The sequence below is a fragment of the Microtus pennsylvanicus genome, chromosome 22, assembly GCF_037038515.1.
Source record: "Microtus pennsylvanicus isolate mMicPen1 chromosome 22, mMicPen1.hap1, whole genome shotgun sequence".
Taxonomy (NCBI): Eukaryota; Metazoa; Chordata; class Mammalia; order Rodentia; family Cricetidae; genus Microtus; species Microtus pennsylvanicus.
This window is the reverse complement of record NC_134600.1, coordinates 4,996,646-5,014,643: the sequence shown is the minus strand read 5'-3', so window position 1 is coordinate 5,014,643 and position 17,998 is coordinate 4,996,646. Positions and strand designations below refer to the sequence as shown.

Here is a 17,998-nt window from a genome sequence, read left to right as displayed (position 1 = left end):
GCTCCTGTTGACAGAGCTTCATTAAGCCTACGAGGCACAGAAAGGGGACTCTTGGGATTCCCGTTCATGAGGGGAAACTGAGGTGCGTGTTCAGTCCTTGCCTGGAGCGACTGTTACACTTCAGTGATATGTACCCCTTTTACTGCTAAGAGTATGACGTGGACCAGTGACATGCAGGTACTGGGGTACCCATGTACCCCAGGAGTTGGCTTTCTTTTCCTACCTTCTAGAGGCCTCTCTATGCCTAGACTAGCTGCCTAGGAGCTGTTGGGGGACTGTCTTACCCTTTCCCATCTTGCCATACAGATGCTAATATTTCAGCGGCACCTGTCACGTCTGACTCTTTGTGAGTCCGGAACAGAGCTCAGGTTGTGAGGTTAACAGGGCAGGTGCTTTTAGCCACTGAGCCTTCTCAGCTGCCGGTGCTATGCGCCTTTTGTAAAAGCTCACAAGCAAAAAAAATAAAAAATAAAAAATAAAAAAAAAATTCTCAAGTTAAAAAAAAATTATTGGCATGTGTTTCTCTATCCATTATTAATCTTATAAATCAAACTCGACTCCTTGATAGATGTCTGAGTCCGGACAATGTCTGGTGCGCTTTAAATCTGGGGCATGTCATTATTACAATTTATAAACTAATCCAGGGAACACACACTGCTCCTAGAACACTGTTCTCAGTAGCACCCACTAGCTTCCCTTCCAGCAGCTCTGTTCCAGCCTTCAGAGTTGCACCCCTTGGTGGTTAGCAAGGGAAAGCTCGCCCTGTGATGTCATCTCTGAAGACCAGAAGTGGCAGGCTTCCTACTGAACCACCCAGCCTCATAAAAACGTGAAGACACCGGGACTGGCTAACATGGGATTGCAACTGATAGGAGACTCAGACGCAAAGGGCCTCTCCTAGGCAGACACCTATTACTGCAATAGCCATTCATAACTTCTATAGAAAGAACAGATGTTGGGATATTTACATGAAGGTTTGGTTTTGCTGTATGGCCAAGGTACATGCCCACGACATTTCTTTACTTACATTATCTGAGGGGAAAAGAAACACGAATTCTGTACACAAGCACAGATTGCTGTATTCTGCTTGGCAGAGCATGCTTGTTAGATGGTTTGGAGGATGGTCACTTCCTGTTTGTCTTAGACACCGGTACCAGCCAAGGTCCTGAAAGCGCAGGGGACACCCAGTATCTCCTTTTCCTCCACCACTGCCCGAGATATTGTGGGCTCTTCCTCGCCAGTGCTTGCCACAATGTCCCTATTCCCTTTATTGTCCCTCTACCAAGGATTTGATTGTTTTAGAAAACAAATGCACACATGCACATGAAAATAAAACATAGAACTGCTCACCAGAAACGAGAGTTAACATCTTGGGTATTTTATTTCACAGGGTTAGGTAAGCCTTTCAGATTTGCTTGTTTTTAAGAGAGAATAATTGCACCAATAACACTGGCTCAAATTCTAAGATGTTTCACTTTTTATGTTTTTCGAGAATAACAGTATGAATTCACATCTTTTATTTTAGTCTGAGCTAAGGTTTTAGCAAGAGTGTTGGCATATGCCTGTAATCATAGCACTTATGAGGCAAAGGCAGAGAGACTGCATGTTACAGGCCAACCTGGGCTCCAGGCCCATGTAAGTAACACAGAAAAGAATTGCAACAAAGAAAACAAAAAGGGGAAAAAAATCAAAATAGAAAAAAAAGCTCCTGTCAAACCTGCTAAAAAAAACATTAGCTTTAAAAAACACATCGAAATGAATATATTTAATTCAGGTTTTCCTTTTTTTAAAAAAAAAAAAAACCTTAAAACTTCCATTTCTCTTACCTTTGTATGCCTTCTAATGAATTCAACAGAAACAGGGACCATTCTGTCAAACAAGCCTTCTATGAACTCCCTCTGAATGACGCTGACTGTCTGCGGCAAAGTGTTGATCCAAGACACCATCAGTGGCCTCCAACCCAGCATGTGGGGTTCCATGTAAATCATGCCACACCGGGAAACCTGGAAGGACACACATCGCTTAGCAACAAAGTCTGCTCACAGGACAAGTAAGGGGCAGTCGTCACTTGAGGTCAATCTAGGGACATCTTCTCAAGGAGATGGATGAGCATAAATTGGAGGATACCTTCTTACAGATGGAAGTTGGGGGTCACATGACAGACACCTCATTCCAGGCACCTAGTCATGGATTTCTCTTTTGTTGTTGTTACAAAGATCACTAGTTCCTTTGCTAACCTTATCATTAACTTCCTTTGGCCACAGGCAGCACCTGTCATATGGACTGACTTCAGTGAGCGGCTCTAGGAAGCCTCTTGTTGATTCGTCAGATTCCCCATAGTGGTAGAAAACCTCGTGCGGTTATCACTGGAGCAGAATCCCGTGAGGTTGAGCAGGGAGTCCGGCGCACAGGACCTGGCTTCTTGCTGGGCATTAAGATAACTTAGGACACCTACCTCATACAAACCTCATAGGAGCAAAGAATTTTATATAATTTTATGGTCTCGGTTTTTGCATATGATCTTGCAAAAAGATCCCAGATAAAAGAGAAAAATAGCTGAATTGCTAAATCTGTCAAGGTACGTGAGCAGATAGGCCTGTTCTTTCAGGATCACAGATCGCGCCCACGGTGCTATGTACAAAGACATCCAATTTAAAGGAAAAGCTGCTGAGTGAAAAGAAACATTTGTGAAAATTGCGTGATCCACAGACAGATGCCGAAGCTGCGAACTTACGGTGGCAGGAGAAGCAACTTCCAGATCCATGGGTTCGAAAATCAGATTCATTTGCGGTGACATCTGAATGATCTCCCCGCTCATCAGACACAGCTTCTTGTTGTCATCCAGCACCGTGTTCATGTTCTCGATCCACACGGCATCAACCGGCCCGTCAAAAATTAACCACTTCCTGTCTGGAGTCTAAATACACAGACGGCGGGAAGGGCAAAATGGAACGAAGCAAACAGGTTAGTCATGTTATCTCCAAATTTAAAAAGACCAAGAGAGTCAACTTACCACGAAAACATAAAAAGTACCCTTTAAATAAAGCATACACACACGTGTGCGTGCATATATGCACACACACACACACACACACATATTCACCCCACGCACACACAAGCATGGATGAAAAGCCTACATAGGTGTGGACAAGAAAAACAATAACATCTTACCTTCAGTATTTCGGGGACTAAATATATGTAAAGTGCTTTCAAAATATTAGTAATGAAAATGCGACAGACAGGGAAAACAGAAAGCTCATTCAAATTTGCCTGTTCTTCATGTTTTATAGATCGTTCTTATGAATTTTACTGGAAGTTTTTCGTAGCGTTAATGACTTCTGTGTGCCACGCTCAAATTTTTTCTTCCTTCTATGGAATGAATTCACACACACACACACACACACACACACACACACACACACACTCCACTCCTAGGCTGAATTGTCTCATAATGCCATGGGGCAATGGTCCTCAACCCTCCTCATGCTGTGAGCCGTTAGTACAGTTCCTCATATTGTGGTGACCCCAACCATAAAGTTACTTCCATTGCCACTTCAGAACCGTAATTTTCTACTGTTACGAATCATAATGTAAACACCCGTTTTCCTAGAGTCTTAGCTGACCCCTGTGAAAGTCTTCACTACCCCCCAAAGGGGTCATGACCCCCAGCTTGAGAACCACTGGTCTAGGATATTAAAATCAATAGGACATCCACACAAAGCTCAGTACATCAGTAATAATAACCGTTAGTGTTGTGTATATATAATATAAAATCATCTTGACAGTCTGACAAATATTTAAGAAATATGAAAATACACACGGTATAGAAAATAGCCAACCTTCTGACTCTTATAATTCTATCTGCTTATGTATGCAAGTGATGTTTCCCCTACCTTCAGCTAATCTGAGTGGAAGCTACACTGGAGACAGACTTAGGTCCTTACCACATTCTCAGTCCCCATGGTCAACCCCATAGGCTAGTGGGCTGCCCCGGGGTGGAGCGCTCCCTGTCTACAGTGAGGGTGGTGTTTGTGTGCTCAAAACTCCGGAGGGCAGCAGGAGGAGTATTTCTCTATCCCTGGGCGATCATTCCAGAGAGCCTTCCCTCAGGCTCTTAGCTGCTGGTGCTGGTCACCTGTCACTGTCTCCCACAAGGTCTGATGGGCACTTCCGGGTCAGAGGTGCCCGGGACAGGGGCTCTGTTGTTCTTGTGTGTGCTACCCTTGTTCCTCACAGAAATACCAAAGCATCCAGTAACACGCTCTCAATAAACATCTTTTTTTTTCTCAGTCTTTGAATTGTTTTAATTGTTTGGGTTTTGGGGTTTTTTTTGTTTTTATTTATTTATTTATTTATTAAAGATTTCTGTCTCTTCCCCGCCCCCGCCTCCCATATCCCTCCCCGTCCCCCAATCAACTCCCCCCTCTCTCATCAGCCGGATGAGCAAACCAGGTTCCCTGCCCTGTGGGAAGTCCAAGGACCTCCCACCTCCTTCCAGGTCTAGTAAGGTGAACATCCAAACTGCCTAGGCTCCCACAAAGCTAGTACGTGCAGTAGGATCAAAACCCAGTGCTCAATAAACATCTTAAGGTCAAAATAGAAGTCTAGGTGGAAATAACTTGGAAAAAGATCAGACGTGGTCACAAGACACAGCGTAGCCTTTGGAGAAGGCGGGCAAGGCGGGCTCTTACCGGGGACGCTGCGAACGCTCGGAAGCTCACGGCGAGGACCCCGTCGGACCACTCGTGGGACACCAGGTCAAACTGTCCGTACAGCTGGCCCATGGTCACAGACTTAGGGTTCAAAACAGTTATCTGGACCTTGTTTTCGTCCATAAGTCCCTTAGGGAAAGAGGAAAACCAACATTATTTGCATTGAAGGATATGCTCTCTCCTCATGGAAAACGTGATTGACTGTATCAAAACACCTTCGTGAGCCTACGGAGACGCTGCCAGAAGGAAGGAGTAGACTTAATAGGGTTCCAAAGCAGGGGGTTGCTGTGTGAAAAGAGATTGTTTCTATCTTCGTGGCAATGCCAATGAACCACTGAAAAGTCGAGTTTTGGAGGTTGCTGTAACATTGTTTTTAAAATAACAAAATACACAGGGGTAAATTAGTAAATGGTGTACATTCTTATAAACCAGAAATTACAGAAAAAAAAATTGACACCTGTTTTTGGTAAAGGCCTACACGCTAAACGATGTAGGCTTTCCGGGTTCTTCTTCTATTTTCAGTTTAAAATAAAAAATTGCAGAAACCGTTATCAGCGTTCTGAATTCATTGGCACCCCGAGAATAGACTTCAGCTGCATTTGGCCTGTGGGCTGTAATCTGCTGACCCTTGCTACAAAATGTTCTCTGGGAGAAAATAGAGACATGGCATGACAGAGACTTCCCACCGAGCCAAAACCTTAATATTAGCAAATTGCCTGTTTTGACCGGAACCCTGGCTCTGTGGCATTATTACAGGACATGTTGGCACCCTTGGGGCATATAAGCCTTGTTTTTAAATTAAGGGAATTAATTTTTAGAGCAGTCTCAAATTTACAGGAAATTGAATAGAAAGTGCAGGGCCTCCAGAATCTTCCCTCTGCCTCGCTGATGATGCTACCCCCCCCCCATTGTTATCATCACACGCTAATGACTGTATGGACAGGCGCTATTAGGAACATATAATTACATGTGTATGTATATAACATATACACAACTGAGGGTTGACTTAGTGTTTACTCTGTGGGTTTTTCCCACGTGCCCATCATTATAGCATCGCACAGAACACTTTCATTTCCTTAAAACCCCCCCCCCCCCCCGTGCTGAAGCTACTTAGTCATTTATACTCCGCACAACAGCACAGCAAGCCCAGTTCTTTCCAATCCTGTCCGCGCGATGGACAGACACAAACCAGTACATCAAAGAACAGATGTGGAAGACAGCACCTTCAATAACAAGACAAAGCTCAGCCCGCGCCTTTGCTCTCCTCCCTGCGCCAGGAAGAGCTCTGCGGAGAAATTTCCTCAAGGGAGAAGTATGGGCAACCGTACTCTGAAGACAGAGTCTAGCCCAGAGGCCAGTGAGGAGCTGAAGAAGCGGTCATCTCGTTCTTGCGGTTTCCGGAGGATGGAAGAACCATTCGGACCTCACAGGAGACCAGAGGACATGCTCGTACCTGCCCGCCCGTCAGCCCTTCAGCGGTGCCTGGTTCTGTTAGAGCCTTGAGTTTTGTGTGTGGCGGAAAACCAACTAGATGGCGGAACAACGAAACAATAGCACGAGCAAACCACAAGCAAGTCAAACGCGGGGAAGGTAAGAGAAGAAGGCAGAGTGGGGAGGGAGGAACAAGAGGAAAGGAAAACGAAGAGAGGAACCACGAGAACAGAAGCGGGGGCGGAAGAAAGAAGCAGGGAGTCAATTTATGACGCTACATGTGAGTCTGCTTGGATTTCCCCTCTAAAATAGACGCGGCCGTGGGCTCCCATCCCGGACGGAGAAGCTGTTTGTAGTTGATATCTGCTGGCAAAGCGATGCTTGTCACTGGGTATGTGAACCGCACCCTCAGGCACAAAATGAACTCCATATTGTTGTTGTTTGCTTTTGTTTTGTTTCGGTTTTGTTGTTATGTTTTGTGGGTTTGTTTGTTTGATTTTGTTTTGGTATTTTTTTGTATTACATTTTTTCTTGTTTTGGTTTTCATTTTGGGATTTTTTTCTTTTTGAGAGAGAGAGAGATGATGAAGTTGTGTGCATAGGAAAATGGGAAGGATTTGGGAGGAGCCAGAGGAGAGAAAACATCATCAAAATATATTGTATAAAAATTGTAAACAAGCCAGAGGGTGAGTGGGAGGGGGTGGGAGAAAAAAAAATTGTAAACAAAAAGGTTAAACGTCAAGGCCATCAACCTACAGAAATGAAAACTGTGTCTTAAGAATGCAGCTGGAGCTACCAGCACCCGGGGAGGACACAGAGATGACGTTAAGAAAACGAGACAGAGCAAACCCAAGGTAAACAAGGCAAGTAAATATTTTCTTGCAACAAGAAATATGTTCTTCCAACAAGTGCGTTGGAAGAGAGACTCCACAGTGAAGATGTCATGATCAGAGGCCCCGTTGGGGCTCCGCACACTGAAGTACGACGTAAGAGTCCTGCAGGGCTCAAGAGGATGGAGGGAAGGAGCAAGGAGCAAAGCTGCTCCGGAGTCCCATTTGTGTAGCATCTCAAAGAGACTGCAGACTCCTCAGCAGCTAAGAGCCTGCTGTTCTCGCAGAGGGTTGGGGTTTGGTGCCCAGTCCCCATGTGTTATGACTCACAAGCACCAGCAAATCTAACTTGGGGAAATCAGCCGCCCTTTTTTTTCCACCCTTAAGGGTACCAAGCACACACGCGCACGCGCACACACACACACACACACACACACACACACACACACACACATGCAAATAAATAAATAATAAAATACGATTCGAAAAAAATGTGAGTAGTCATGCATGTATGTATACTCCATACACACACTTATGCACATGCAATTTAAAACTAATTAAACAAAAAATGAGCTGCCTTTAACTGAAAAAACAATCCAGGACTGAATGGCAGACTTGTGGCACACTCATCATGCGTTGTTGGACTCACTGCTTGCTTTATTTTGCCCTTCTAATTTTTAAAAAAGTTTTTATTCTTGAGAATTTTATACACATGCGCAATGAAATATGATCATATACACATCCATCTCCTCCTGTCAAATTCTCCCGTATCTCCCCTGCAGGCCAGAAGAGGGCACCAGATCTCACTAAGATGGTTGTGAGCCACCATGTGGTTGCTGGGAATTGAACTCAGGACCTTTGGAAGAGCAGTCAGTGCTCTTAACCACTGAGCCATCTCTCCAGCTGTTCCCTTCTCATTATATCATCTGTGATTCATTTCCTCTTTGTAGTAATTTTTACACGGCCCCCATGGAAAGTAAATTTCAAAGTAGCCACGTGTCTGCTCTAGCACAAAGCTAATCGCCGACCAGTGAATGCATTAACGGCACGAGTACCTTTTCGCAGATGTCACCTAAGGCTCCAGCTAGAACACGGTAGGCACTGGTCTTCCCTCCGAACGGTTCTCCAACAATCATGAAGCCGTGGCGCACGATCATCATCTCGTAGATCTGGAGGATCTTCTCGGAGAAGAATTTGGTCATTTGCAGATTCATTTCGGCGCAGTTGTCTTTGATGGCCGCCAGCAGATCATTGTAGTCTGGCTTTGGTAACTTCACCCCAGGAAACAAATCCGAAGTAATTCCCTGATAGTGGGTGGGAATTTTACATTGCATATATTATGTCCAAAGACATAAGCAGATAGTATTATATTAGTCAACTATAAATCTGCATTTAATATAGATGGGACTGAGGTTACTTAAACAGTTCGAGTCTTTGTCTTCTGGTAGAAAATTTATATCCTGAAGTTTTGTGAAATAATTTAAAAATTGGAAGCCTTAAATGATGTGGTTATTGACCTTATGAACTGCTGTATTGGTGAAAAGCGGCAAATATGTCACCAGAAGAGAACCAGCAGCCCGTGAATTGACCTGCTCACACATGAGCACCAGGTATCCAGGGACCTAAACCAAAGCCAAGTCAGTAAAGATAGTATCTTTTATAGAACTAGATCTTGAAAAGTCGGCTATGATCCAGGCTGCCTACATATACAAGAGTCAGTTCAGACATAATTTTAGTACATACATGTATTATATGGGTTGTTTGAGTTTACCCAGGGCCTCAGAACAAGACTTCTATGAAAAGTTGTGTTTCACATGTAGATGGTTAAGACATCACACTAGGTAAGAAAGATGCTATCTGTCTGAGAGATAGAAAAGACAGATACGCAAATACTTGGGCACAGTGAAGAAGGCCATGAGACAATGGACTCACATGAAATTAGCATAAAGCCACCACAGACAGGTAACATCCAGAATTGCAGGGAGCTATCAGGGGCTAGGAACAACTGGAAAGAATCCCTAAAAATGTCTGTGGTGGTTTGAAAGAAAAAGGGCCCCAACGCTCCTAAGGAGGGGCACTATTAGAAGGTGTGGTCTTGTTGGAGGAAGTGTGTCACTGGTGCTGGGATTGGAGGTTTCAAACGCTCAAGCCAGGCCCAGCATCACTCTCTCTTCCTGCTGCCTAAGGATCTGAATGTAAAACTCTCAGCCGTCTCTAGCACCATGTCTGCTTGCATGTCGCCGTGTTTCCTGCCAAGACAATCATGGACTAAGCCTCAGAACTGTAAGCCAGCCTCAGTTAAATGCTTTCTTTATGAGATTTGCTGTGGTCACGGTATCTCTTCACAGCTATAGAACAGGAACTGAGACAATGCCTTTCGGTCTCTACACTCTCCTTTCACGCTTCTTGCTTCAGAACTGGAAGCAAGCAAGTGCGTTGTGTTGCAAATTTGCAGGACATCCCCTTAGCCACCTTAGGAAGCTAACCCAGTCACATAAGGTGCATTTGGCAAGATTTGTCATTCCTCATGTAGTGCTTATGAATACAAAAAGCTAATTATAAGGTCTAAGAAACAACCTTTATAAACTTGTAAACCTATTTTATAAACTCCTCAACTTGTGTGAGAAATGACTATTTTTTAAAATCTGGATGTGAAAGTGAAATTTCAGAGGCACTTACATATATGCTTGAGTTACACTTTAAAATTTGAGCTGCCAATTTAGTCACTCCTTCATCTAATTCAGTAAATTCCCTTGGAGCAAAGGCAGCTATGCAGAGACGGATTGAGAGTGCAGCCTGGCTGGCTAGAGTCCCTGCCCTCAGGCACACGCCACACACACAGGCTGTTTGTCCTGTGTGTCTTTATCATACAATGGGGTGATGACACCACTTGCTCCCGATTGCCATTTGGAACAGGAGATATAGATGGGAAGGCTTTTGCTTGTGTATCAGACTGGCCTGTAATTTGCCATGTGACCCAAGCTGGCATCACACACATGATACTTGTGCCAGCAGTGCTTGGTCCAGGCTGGGGTTATACTTTAGTGTAGATCCCTGGCATGTGTATACACACACACACACACACACACACACACACACACACACTCACACAGTATGTCATGGTAAATGACATACATGGTAAAGAATGAATGATAGTGAAATGCAATTGTTGTGGGATAATGCTTGTGTACCCTGTAAAGATTTGTCACTTGAACTGGTTTAATAAAGCACTAATTGGCCAGTGGTTAGGCAGAAAGTATGGGTGGGCAGCAAAACTAGGAGAATTCTGGGAAGGGGAAAGGGCAAGCAAGATGAAAATGCCTCACTGATAAAAGGTACCAAGCCTCATGGCTAAAAATAGGCAAGAATTATGGGTTAATTTAAGTTGCAAGAGCTAGTTACTAATAAGCCCGAGCAAATAGGCCAAACAGTTTATAATATAATATAAGCCTCTGTGTGTTTCTTTGGGAATGAATGCCTGTGGGACCAGATGGGACAGAAACTCTGTCTATATGTAATGGTCTCTACATAACGTTACCATTCACATGACCGTGATCAAGTACTATGAGCACATCCCTAGAAGAAGAAGACAACTCGGAAACTTTTGTTATCTAGTGCTTTACAACCAAAACCAAAAAATAGCCTAGACTCTCCTGTTGGGTAAAGACTAGACATACCCATCCCTCTGCTTGTCTCTGTGAGAGAGCTCTGGAGACGTCTGGTGTTGTGTGTAGGTGGGAGTGTGTCTCACAGGACACGGAGCTGTGTGATGCAGGAAATTGTCAAGCATCTTCTACTTGAGAGAGTGCTGTCTAAACATTTGTTCCACAGAAACACTGCCAGATGTGAACACATCCCATGACACACACTCCCACCTTCTGGTAGAAAATGCAGCTTTTGTTCCTGCAAAATCTGTTCCATGTTCCAGCACCAAGGGGATTGGGGGGGGGGGGAGACTTTAGGGGGAACATTTGAAATCTTCCCCTGTTGGTTTGTTCCATTAAGATATGTGCACTGCCAAGTCTAAACACTAAGGAGAGTTCCTTTCAAAGTGATGTAACGTGGTTGCTATGGGAGCAACTTGTGGAAGCTTTTTTTTATCTTCCTGTCATGGTTCCTTCAACCTTTACACACAGGGAACTAGCAACTACCATTTAGAAGGAGCCAATGTTCCTATAGACTCTTGCAGACAAAGAAAATGATACAGATTGATTATAGAAATTAACTGTTTTCTAACTTTTCTTAATCTAATATTATTTTATTTATTTATCTATTTATTTATTTATTTTTGGTATTTTGAGATAAGATTTCTTTGTAGCTTTGGAGCCTGTCCTGAAACTCACTCTGTAGACCAGGCTGGCCTCGAACTCACAGAGATCCGCCTGCCTCTGCCTCCTGAGTGCTGGGATTAAAGGCGTGCACCCTCCCCCCAACAGTCGACCATCTAATCTTAAAATATAGCAAGCTTTTCAAATTTGTTGCTTATGAAAAATCATCCTGAATATACAATTTCATAAAAGTTCCTGTATTCTTTTAAGGGAATTTAATTCTTATTTTACCAAGTACTAAGGATTCAGTGATGTGCTAGCCAAAGAACTTTGCAACCTAGAGTCTACATTCTCATGGAATTTATGGCAAATATTTCATAACTTTTGTATGTTCGTCATTCTTGTGTAGTAAAGAAGAACATAAAAATATTACGTGGCTAAAAGTATCAGGAGCAACCACCCCAGGTAAACACACTTCAAGTACCAGCAGGGCTGGTCCACATTCCTCTGAACACCCCCCTGCTTTCCTTGACTGATGTTCCTGTGGAGAGCTGTGCAGACTCCGGGGCGCTGACTGCACCCCTGGGAGAGTCCCAGCACGCGGGAATATAAGGGCTCTCACCTCAAAGAGCGGCAAGTCGTGGGATAAAAACTTCGGCAGATTGACATCAATAATAGATCTAAGTAGCAAAATCTCTTCGTTTTCATTCGGGTACTTTAGCTAAAAGAAAATAGAGGAATGAGGATTTCTGTCACGGACACCTTTTCGGGTCGATCTGTATGCAAATGCACCATGAGTGTGAACGATCTGAACAAAATACGGCTCGTGTTTTCATTACAGAAACTGCTGTTTAAACTCATTGGCCCTCCTGTCGCCAGCACTGACGGCATTCCCATGGCTATGGTGATGAAGGATTGGTGACCAGGAATGCAATACCTTGAGAACCTCCTTATTGGTCACCGCCTCCTCATTGGTAGAACTTGCTTGTTCAAGACCCCCAGTGGGCTGGTTTTGTGAAAATCAGAATGAGGAATGTCGTGAGTGGGGTGGCTGAGATGAGTGTCCCGGGGCCTGCTGGCTACCTACCGGCTGCCTGTTATCAAGCTCCGTAGCGGAGGTGGCGAGGGTACGACCCTGCCAACTAAAGAGTCCGTGAGAAACCGTAAACTCTGAATGTCTGTGCATACCCAATATTGACTGAAACTCTGTTGGAACTCCAGACTTGTTCCTCGTGCCTACATTATGATTCACATAATTAGCGCCCCCCAAAATCTAGCCTGAGATTATTTCTGAAACCCAATACTTACTTAACATCTAATTCAGAAGTTCTCCTGTGTTTTTTGTTTCCTAGAATATTCTCTTGTTTTTCACAAAAATTTCTACCAAAAAAGGAGACACACACAGAGACAGGTAGGGGAGAACACAAGCCTTTTCTTTATCAAGTGGGTGGTGACCTTAAGTGCCTGACTGGCTGTCAATCCCAGCCTCTGGGCCTCCAGAACTCCCAGAGGTCAAGGTTAGCCTTGTTCATCCATTGGGACTATGTTGGTGAGCAATAAAAGAGATAGTGAATTCTGAAGTGTCAGAATCCATTTTTATTTATTCGAGAGGCTATTGTTTTGAAGCAAATGCTTAAATTGTCTCTTGGTAGAACAGAAAGAAACTTGAAAATATTCAAGCAAACCACCCCGCAATTCTAAACGAGCTTGTAACAAAGAGTGATAGGTTTCATTTTCGGGATTCATTTGCAGCCCAACTTTTATAGCTCAGTTGCAGTCAAGATTCCGGCAAGGACCTGCACTAGGACAATGCATTATCTCTCCCATTATCTGGCTACAAAGTAATCCTGACAAGCCAGGGCAGTACAAATTGTTGCTTCCGGGCACTTGTGTTTATTGCAACAAACAATAACTTGAAGTTATGTTAGGCTAATATGAAATATTATATTGCCACTATATATCAGAGGTCTTGATTAGCATTGAGAGAGGATAAAAATGCAAGCCATTGTTTCCAATCATGTGGGATGTATTTTAAAATTTGTATCTTCCACAAATTGTGCACATAAACATTTTGTAAACTCCAAGGTCACATTTTTGGGATTTGTTTTGAACAATAACTTATCTTGGCTTCATAAAGAACTAATATGTAGCTCTATTTCATGGTTCTACTTTTAGAGAGAAGTCAGCCATGTCCTGAATTATCTGCTGTTTTCATGTATTTACACACAATTTTAAAATGCAAATATTTTATCACTATTATTATTATATATATTTATATACAGAGAACTATTATAAATAGTTCACAGGTGATTGCAATTGGCAATTACATAAGCAACGATGCTTAGGGTTTTACATATAGTTATTCATTTATGCACTATTCCCTGCATGTTACATAAATAGAAAACCTTCAAAACATTTCTTGATCGCAAGTGACTGTTGTTTGGCTATTACTAACTCCATATAGTTGAGCTCAAACACTAAGAATTACCTGTGTGCAGTTTCATAAAACATTATAAAATTTTATTTTCAATGTTATTTACTTAAATTTTTTTTCAGCTAATTGTGAATCCAACCTAGAACTCTTGTGAAGACGGTCAGTTCTAAAATTTACGGCTAGGAATGTAGTGAGTCAGGGTTCTTGGTTCTACCTTCAGGTTGCCAGCAGCGGTGAGCACGGACTTCACGGCTCGCATCCCGTAGTCATAGTGGTGTTGAGAGGACAGTTGCTCTGAGCACAGGCGGTATGTAGCCACAATTTTTATAGACAGCGGCCGAGCGGTGACAAAGCCACAGGAGTACAGGACGATCTCAGCAATCATGGCATAGTCAGGGACCATCATTGCCACTGTCCGAAAGAGAGCCTAGGGGACGTAAGAAAGGCCTTTCAGAGGGCGTCAAAAAAAAGCAATCCTGCTCTTGTTTAATGAAGTGCTATGGTTCTTAATTGCTTTTCTACAGTAATTTCATACTTGTTAATAATGTTTGTTATTTAAAACACATTAACCACCATATTCAGGCCATATAGATGAAGTAATTAAAATCTGGTGTTCCATTAAGACATATGTAATACACATGCCTTTGGATAAACCTGCACTTTCTGACTGTCCAGAATCAGTTTTTCTGCGATCTTCATGGAGAGCAGCATTTTATGGGAAGGAGAACATCAGCCCGCTAGGATGCGAGCAGACCAGGTCTCTCCCCCCAGGCTGAGACAGAGCTCAGCTGCTGGAGCCTGGCTTCCCGAGGGCTCTTGAGGGCTCCAGCTGCCTCACAGACAGGCCAGAGGTGTTCAGCTGCCTCAGCCACGAGACTGTGTTAAGGAAAGGAGGTGTTCTGAGACAGCCAGGGCCCTGACTCTGAGTGCTGAGCCTGTGCAAACCTGACCAGCCCTTCGGCAAACGCTGGACACACAGCGCAGAGAACACCGCAAAGTCCTGGATGATGACGGTAAAGATCAATAATTCTGTAAGTTATAAAGGCCATTTATACTCGTAATTTTAAATGCTATTCAACAGCTAAATGCCATGTGATGGTAAGAAAATATAAACAGATTTTAGGGAATAAATGTGAAATTTACGTTTCGAACACTAGTGCTCTAATATTAGCCCATCAGGGCTCACTTTAATACATTTTAATTAAAGCATTACTTTCTTGCAAACATATACAGTGTAAAAAAAAAAACTGTAGCTGAGCAATAACTTTGACTCTAGACCACTATATACCAATAGAAAAAATTACTGAAGAACTTTGTTATTCCTATGGCAACCCTTCCAAGTGGTGGGCTCTCAATTACTTTTTTGAATTAATGAGGCAAAGAACTTGCTAACACACCAGTGCTAATATGTCTGCAACACACAGTCGACATCGATGTGAGTACGATCCTCTGTGTTTATTTCAGCAGAAACACTTGATGGAGCTGAGGCCCTGCAAGGCCCACTCCATTTCTAGAAGGCGCTGTAAGGGGAACTACAGGCCTTGAGTGTGCATATCAATGTAACAAAAATAAAAACAAACCTACCCTCGCGCAATAAGTTGTTTTGTTTTGTTTGTTTGTTTTTACCATTTCTAAGAACCTGGAAAGACAAATCACAGATATGCTGTCCTTGAACAAGCTTGATGTTGGTTGAGTGTAGTGAGGTGTTTTCCTCAGATGCTGCAAGGGAAGCTCATACTATACCCTCTCTGAAGAGCTGTGTACGTGGCACATACATGCCAAGCTACTGGCTTTCTCACGCCATTTAAAAACTATTCTGAAGCGATCTTGAGAAACGGTTCTTTAGAGTATTTTTAACCTAAAATATAGCTCCTCTGAAGTGGGGAAGTGTTCAAGAAATTACAGGTTTATCCAGATGTAACAAGAGAGCTACAATGGCATTCTTTCCACACAAAATAATGCTTATCAGTTATCAAAATATGTAAGCTATCGTGTATGCTAATTTACAAAGGAGGCATCCAGAGACATTGAACCTTCTCATTTCTAGTAGATGGTAAAGTGTTTGGGGGGTAAGGAAATGGGGATGTGTGAAAATATTCCCTTCGATGGGAGCCGCTGTTACTGAGACCCGCAACTCTCCACACCATCCCCAAGTACAACGAGCAGTTGGGAGGCATTCCTGAATTTGGAGGGATAGAGACTGGTGTCTGACTTATGTTTGAGAGAACAAAAGTGGCCTGTGGCCATAGGCTCGATGCCTAGAGTTTCCGGAGACGGAGCAGCGCACAATGCACACTGTAAAACAAAGAAGCCGATAGCCCTGCTGATGCAGGCAGACTGAGTTCATCAACTGTGAAGTCTGTGGGGCTGGCCACCAGCAGCCCAGGAGGAAGAGGGACCCAGGAGAGGCATCTCCAAGGGACTAACAGAGGTGGGCTTGTGAGGGTCCCGGACACAGCCCATACCATCTCTGAACTCTGTGTATGATAAGCAGTCCCCTGTTAGCTCAACGTGTCACGGAGAACTAAGCCAAGGAGAACATTCCGGAGAGGCAACAGTGTGCAGAAAGACACAGGGCATGATAAACGGGGAAATGGCAGTAAATTTGCTTTATTTTGTAGACAAAAAAGAGCTCAGCATTCTTAAAGATTTATTTTTCCGTTTTAATTACATGGATGTGTGTGCCTGCGTCTGAGTCTGTGCATATGTGTTTGTATGGAGCCTCTGGCTGGCCCCCACACTGCCCCCCATGTCTGTCTCTCTGCCAACCCTGCCCACGCAGAGAACAAAGGACAAGCACTCAAGACAAGTTCCACATTCTCGGTGATTGCTGAAACTTCCTCTCAAGTCCCTGCCTAAGCATTCAGCTTTTGACCACACTTGGGCACAAACCCAGTTGGTAGTGGACACGTCATCACCCCTCACCTACAACCTATAAAACTTTCCTGCCCTGGCTTGGGTGCATGACCTCTCTGGCCTAATTCTCTGAGACCAGTGAGTTGTCTGGGAGTTGTTTTACTCAACATACCTGTTATTATACTTTTTCAGTTTGACTTTATCTGGCTTACTGTGTCCTCGGAGAAACTTATTATGGGGGGAGGAGGCAGAAAACCTATTAGTAAGTGCATGTCCCTCCTGAGCCCAGAAGAAAACACTGGGCCTCTTGGAGCTATAGTACACTGCTTATGAGCCACCCAGCGAGAGTCCTGGAAAACAGACTCCGGCCCTCTGCAAGAACAGGATGTGCTCTTAACTCCCGAGCCACCTCTCCAGCTCCCCAGTAGCATTTTGATCTGGAATTAGATGAGGGATTTCTTTTGAGAGAAGACGTTGGTAGTACTGCACTGGTAGTATCCGGGTCAGAAGGCACTGGTGCCAAAGGAGCTGCCGTAATAGCACACAAAAGAGAAGAGGCTGGGAAGGCTGGGAAGAGGATGTGCCAAAGGGACAGCACAAAGTCCACAGAAATCGCGAGGTCAGTCACAGAAGAGGGTTGATGAAGACGCAGAGGGTTCAAGGGTGGTAGTGAGGACTGGCAAAGATGCTTTCTGGAACCCAGCACTTCTTCCTTCCCTCCTTGCCTCCTTCCCTTTTTCCCTTTCCTTTTAAGGAATTCAAAGCTCATTTCAGACTTGGGAATTCCTTTTGTTTCTTCAGAGACAAGGTCTCAGGAAGTAGCCAAAATGGCCTTGAATTCTTGATCCTTTTTTCTCAGCCTCCCAAAAGCTGGATTACAGGCTTGGGCCACCACACCCAGCTAGGAATTTTCCTGTGTTTGCAAACAGGTCTCTATAGCAACGCCAGCAACAAAGGCAGCACAGAGGGAGGAACAGTAGCAGCCACCAAGTCAGGGAGCTGCCAGGGAGCTTAGTGCAACACCCCAGATGGGGCAAGTATCTGCCTATAACTTCAACACACGCCATGGGGCGGCCTACACCAGTCATTGGGACATCCAGCCAACCAAGTGTGCCAGCCTCCTTAGGACCAGTTACTCACAGAATTTTGCCTTCCTGTATTTAAGACTATTTGTGCATTCAGGTTGGTCCCACTGAATAAAAGAACACCCACCAGGAGCCGTGGAACAGAGCTGGGGAGAGAGCTTTTATTTCAAAGGGAAGTCTCGGAGCCCTGCGTAGATAAAGGACTCACCACTCCCCTCCTTTAAAACGGGGAATGTTTACTTATTGGGAAGGTACTCTTATAACCTGCTTGTGGAGGTCAGAGTTCAGCTTGGGGGAGTCGGTTCTCTCTCTCTCTTCTCCTAGAAGGTCCCGATCTCGGGTTCTTGGCTTGGGACAGGCACCTTTACCCACTGAACAGTCTC

At 44.0% G+C, this 17,998-nt stretch overlaps 1 protein-coding gene across 1 annotated transcript in view; it reads right to left on the bottom strand.

Moving 5' to 3' along the window:
• Dnah7 (dynein axonemal heavy chain 7) overlaps positions 1 to 17,998 on the bottom strand; it is a 194,700-nt gene that overhangs the window by 93,764 nt on the left and 82,938 nt on the right. The window contains exons 28-33 of the mRNA XM_075956368.1: positions 13,889 to 14,101; positions 11,863 to 11,961; positions 8,028 to 8,276; positions 4,692 to 4,841; positions 2,735 to 2,917; positions 1,827 to 2,003 (exon numbers count right to left, since the gene is read on the bottom strand). Of these exons, the coding sequence (XP_075812483.1) occupies positions 1,827 to 2,003; positions 2,735 to 2,917; positions 4,692 to 4,841; positions 8,028 to 8,276; positions 11,863 to 11,961; positions 13,889 to 14,101 (1,071 nt within the window). The remainder of the gene's footprint in view (positions 1 to 1,826; positions 2,004 to 2,734; positions 2,918 to 4,691; positions 4,842 to 8,027; positions 8,277 to 11,862; positions 11,962 to 13,888; positions 14,102 to 17,998) is intronic.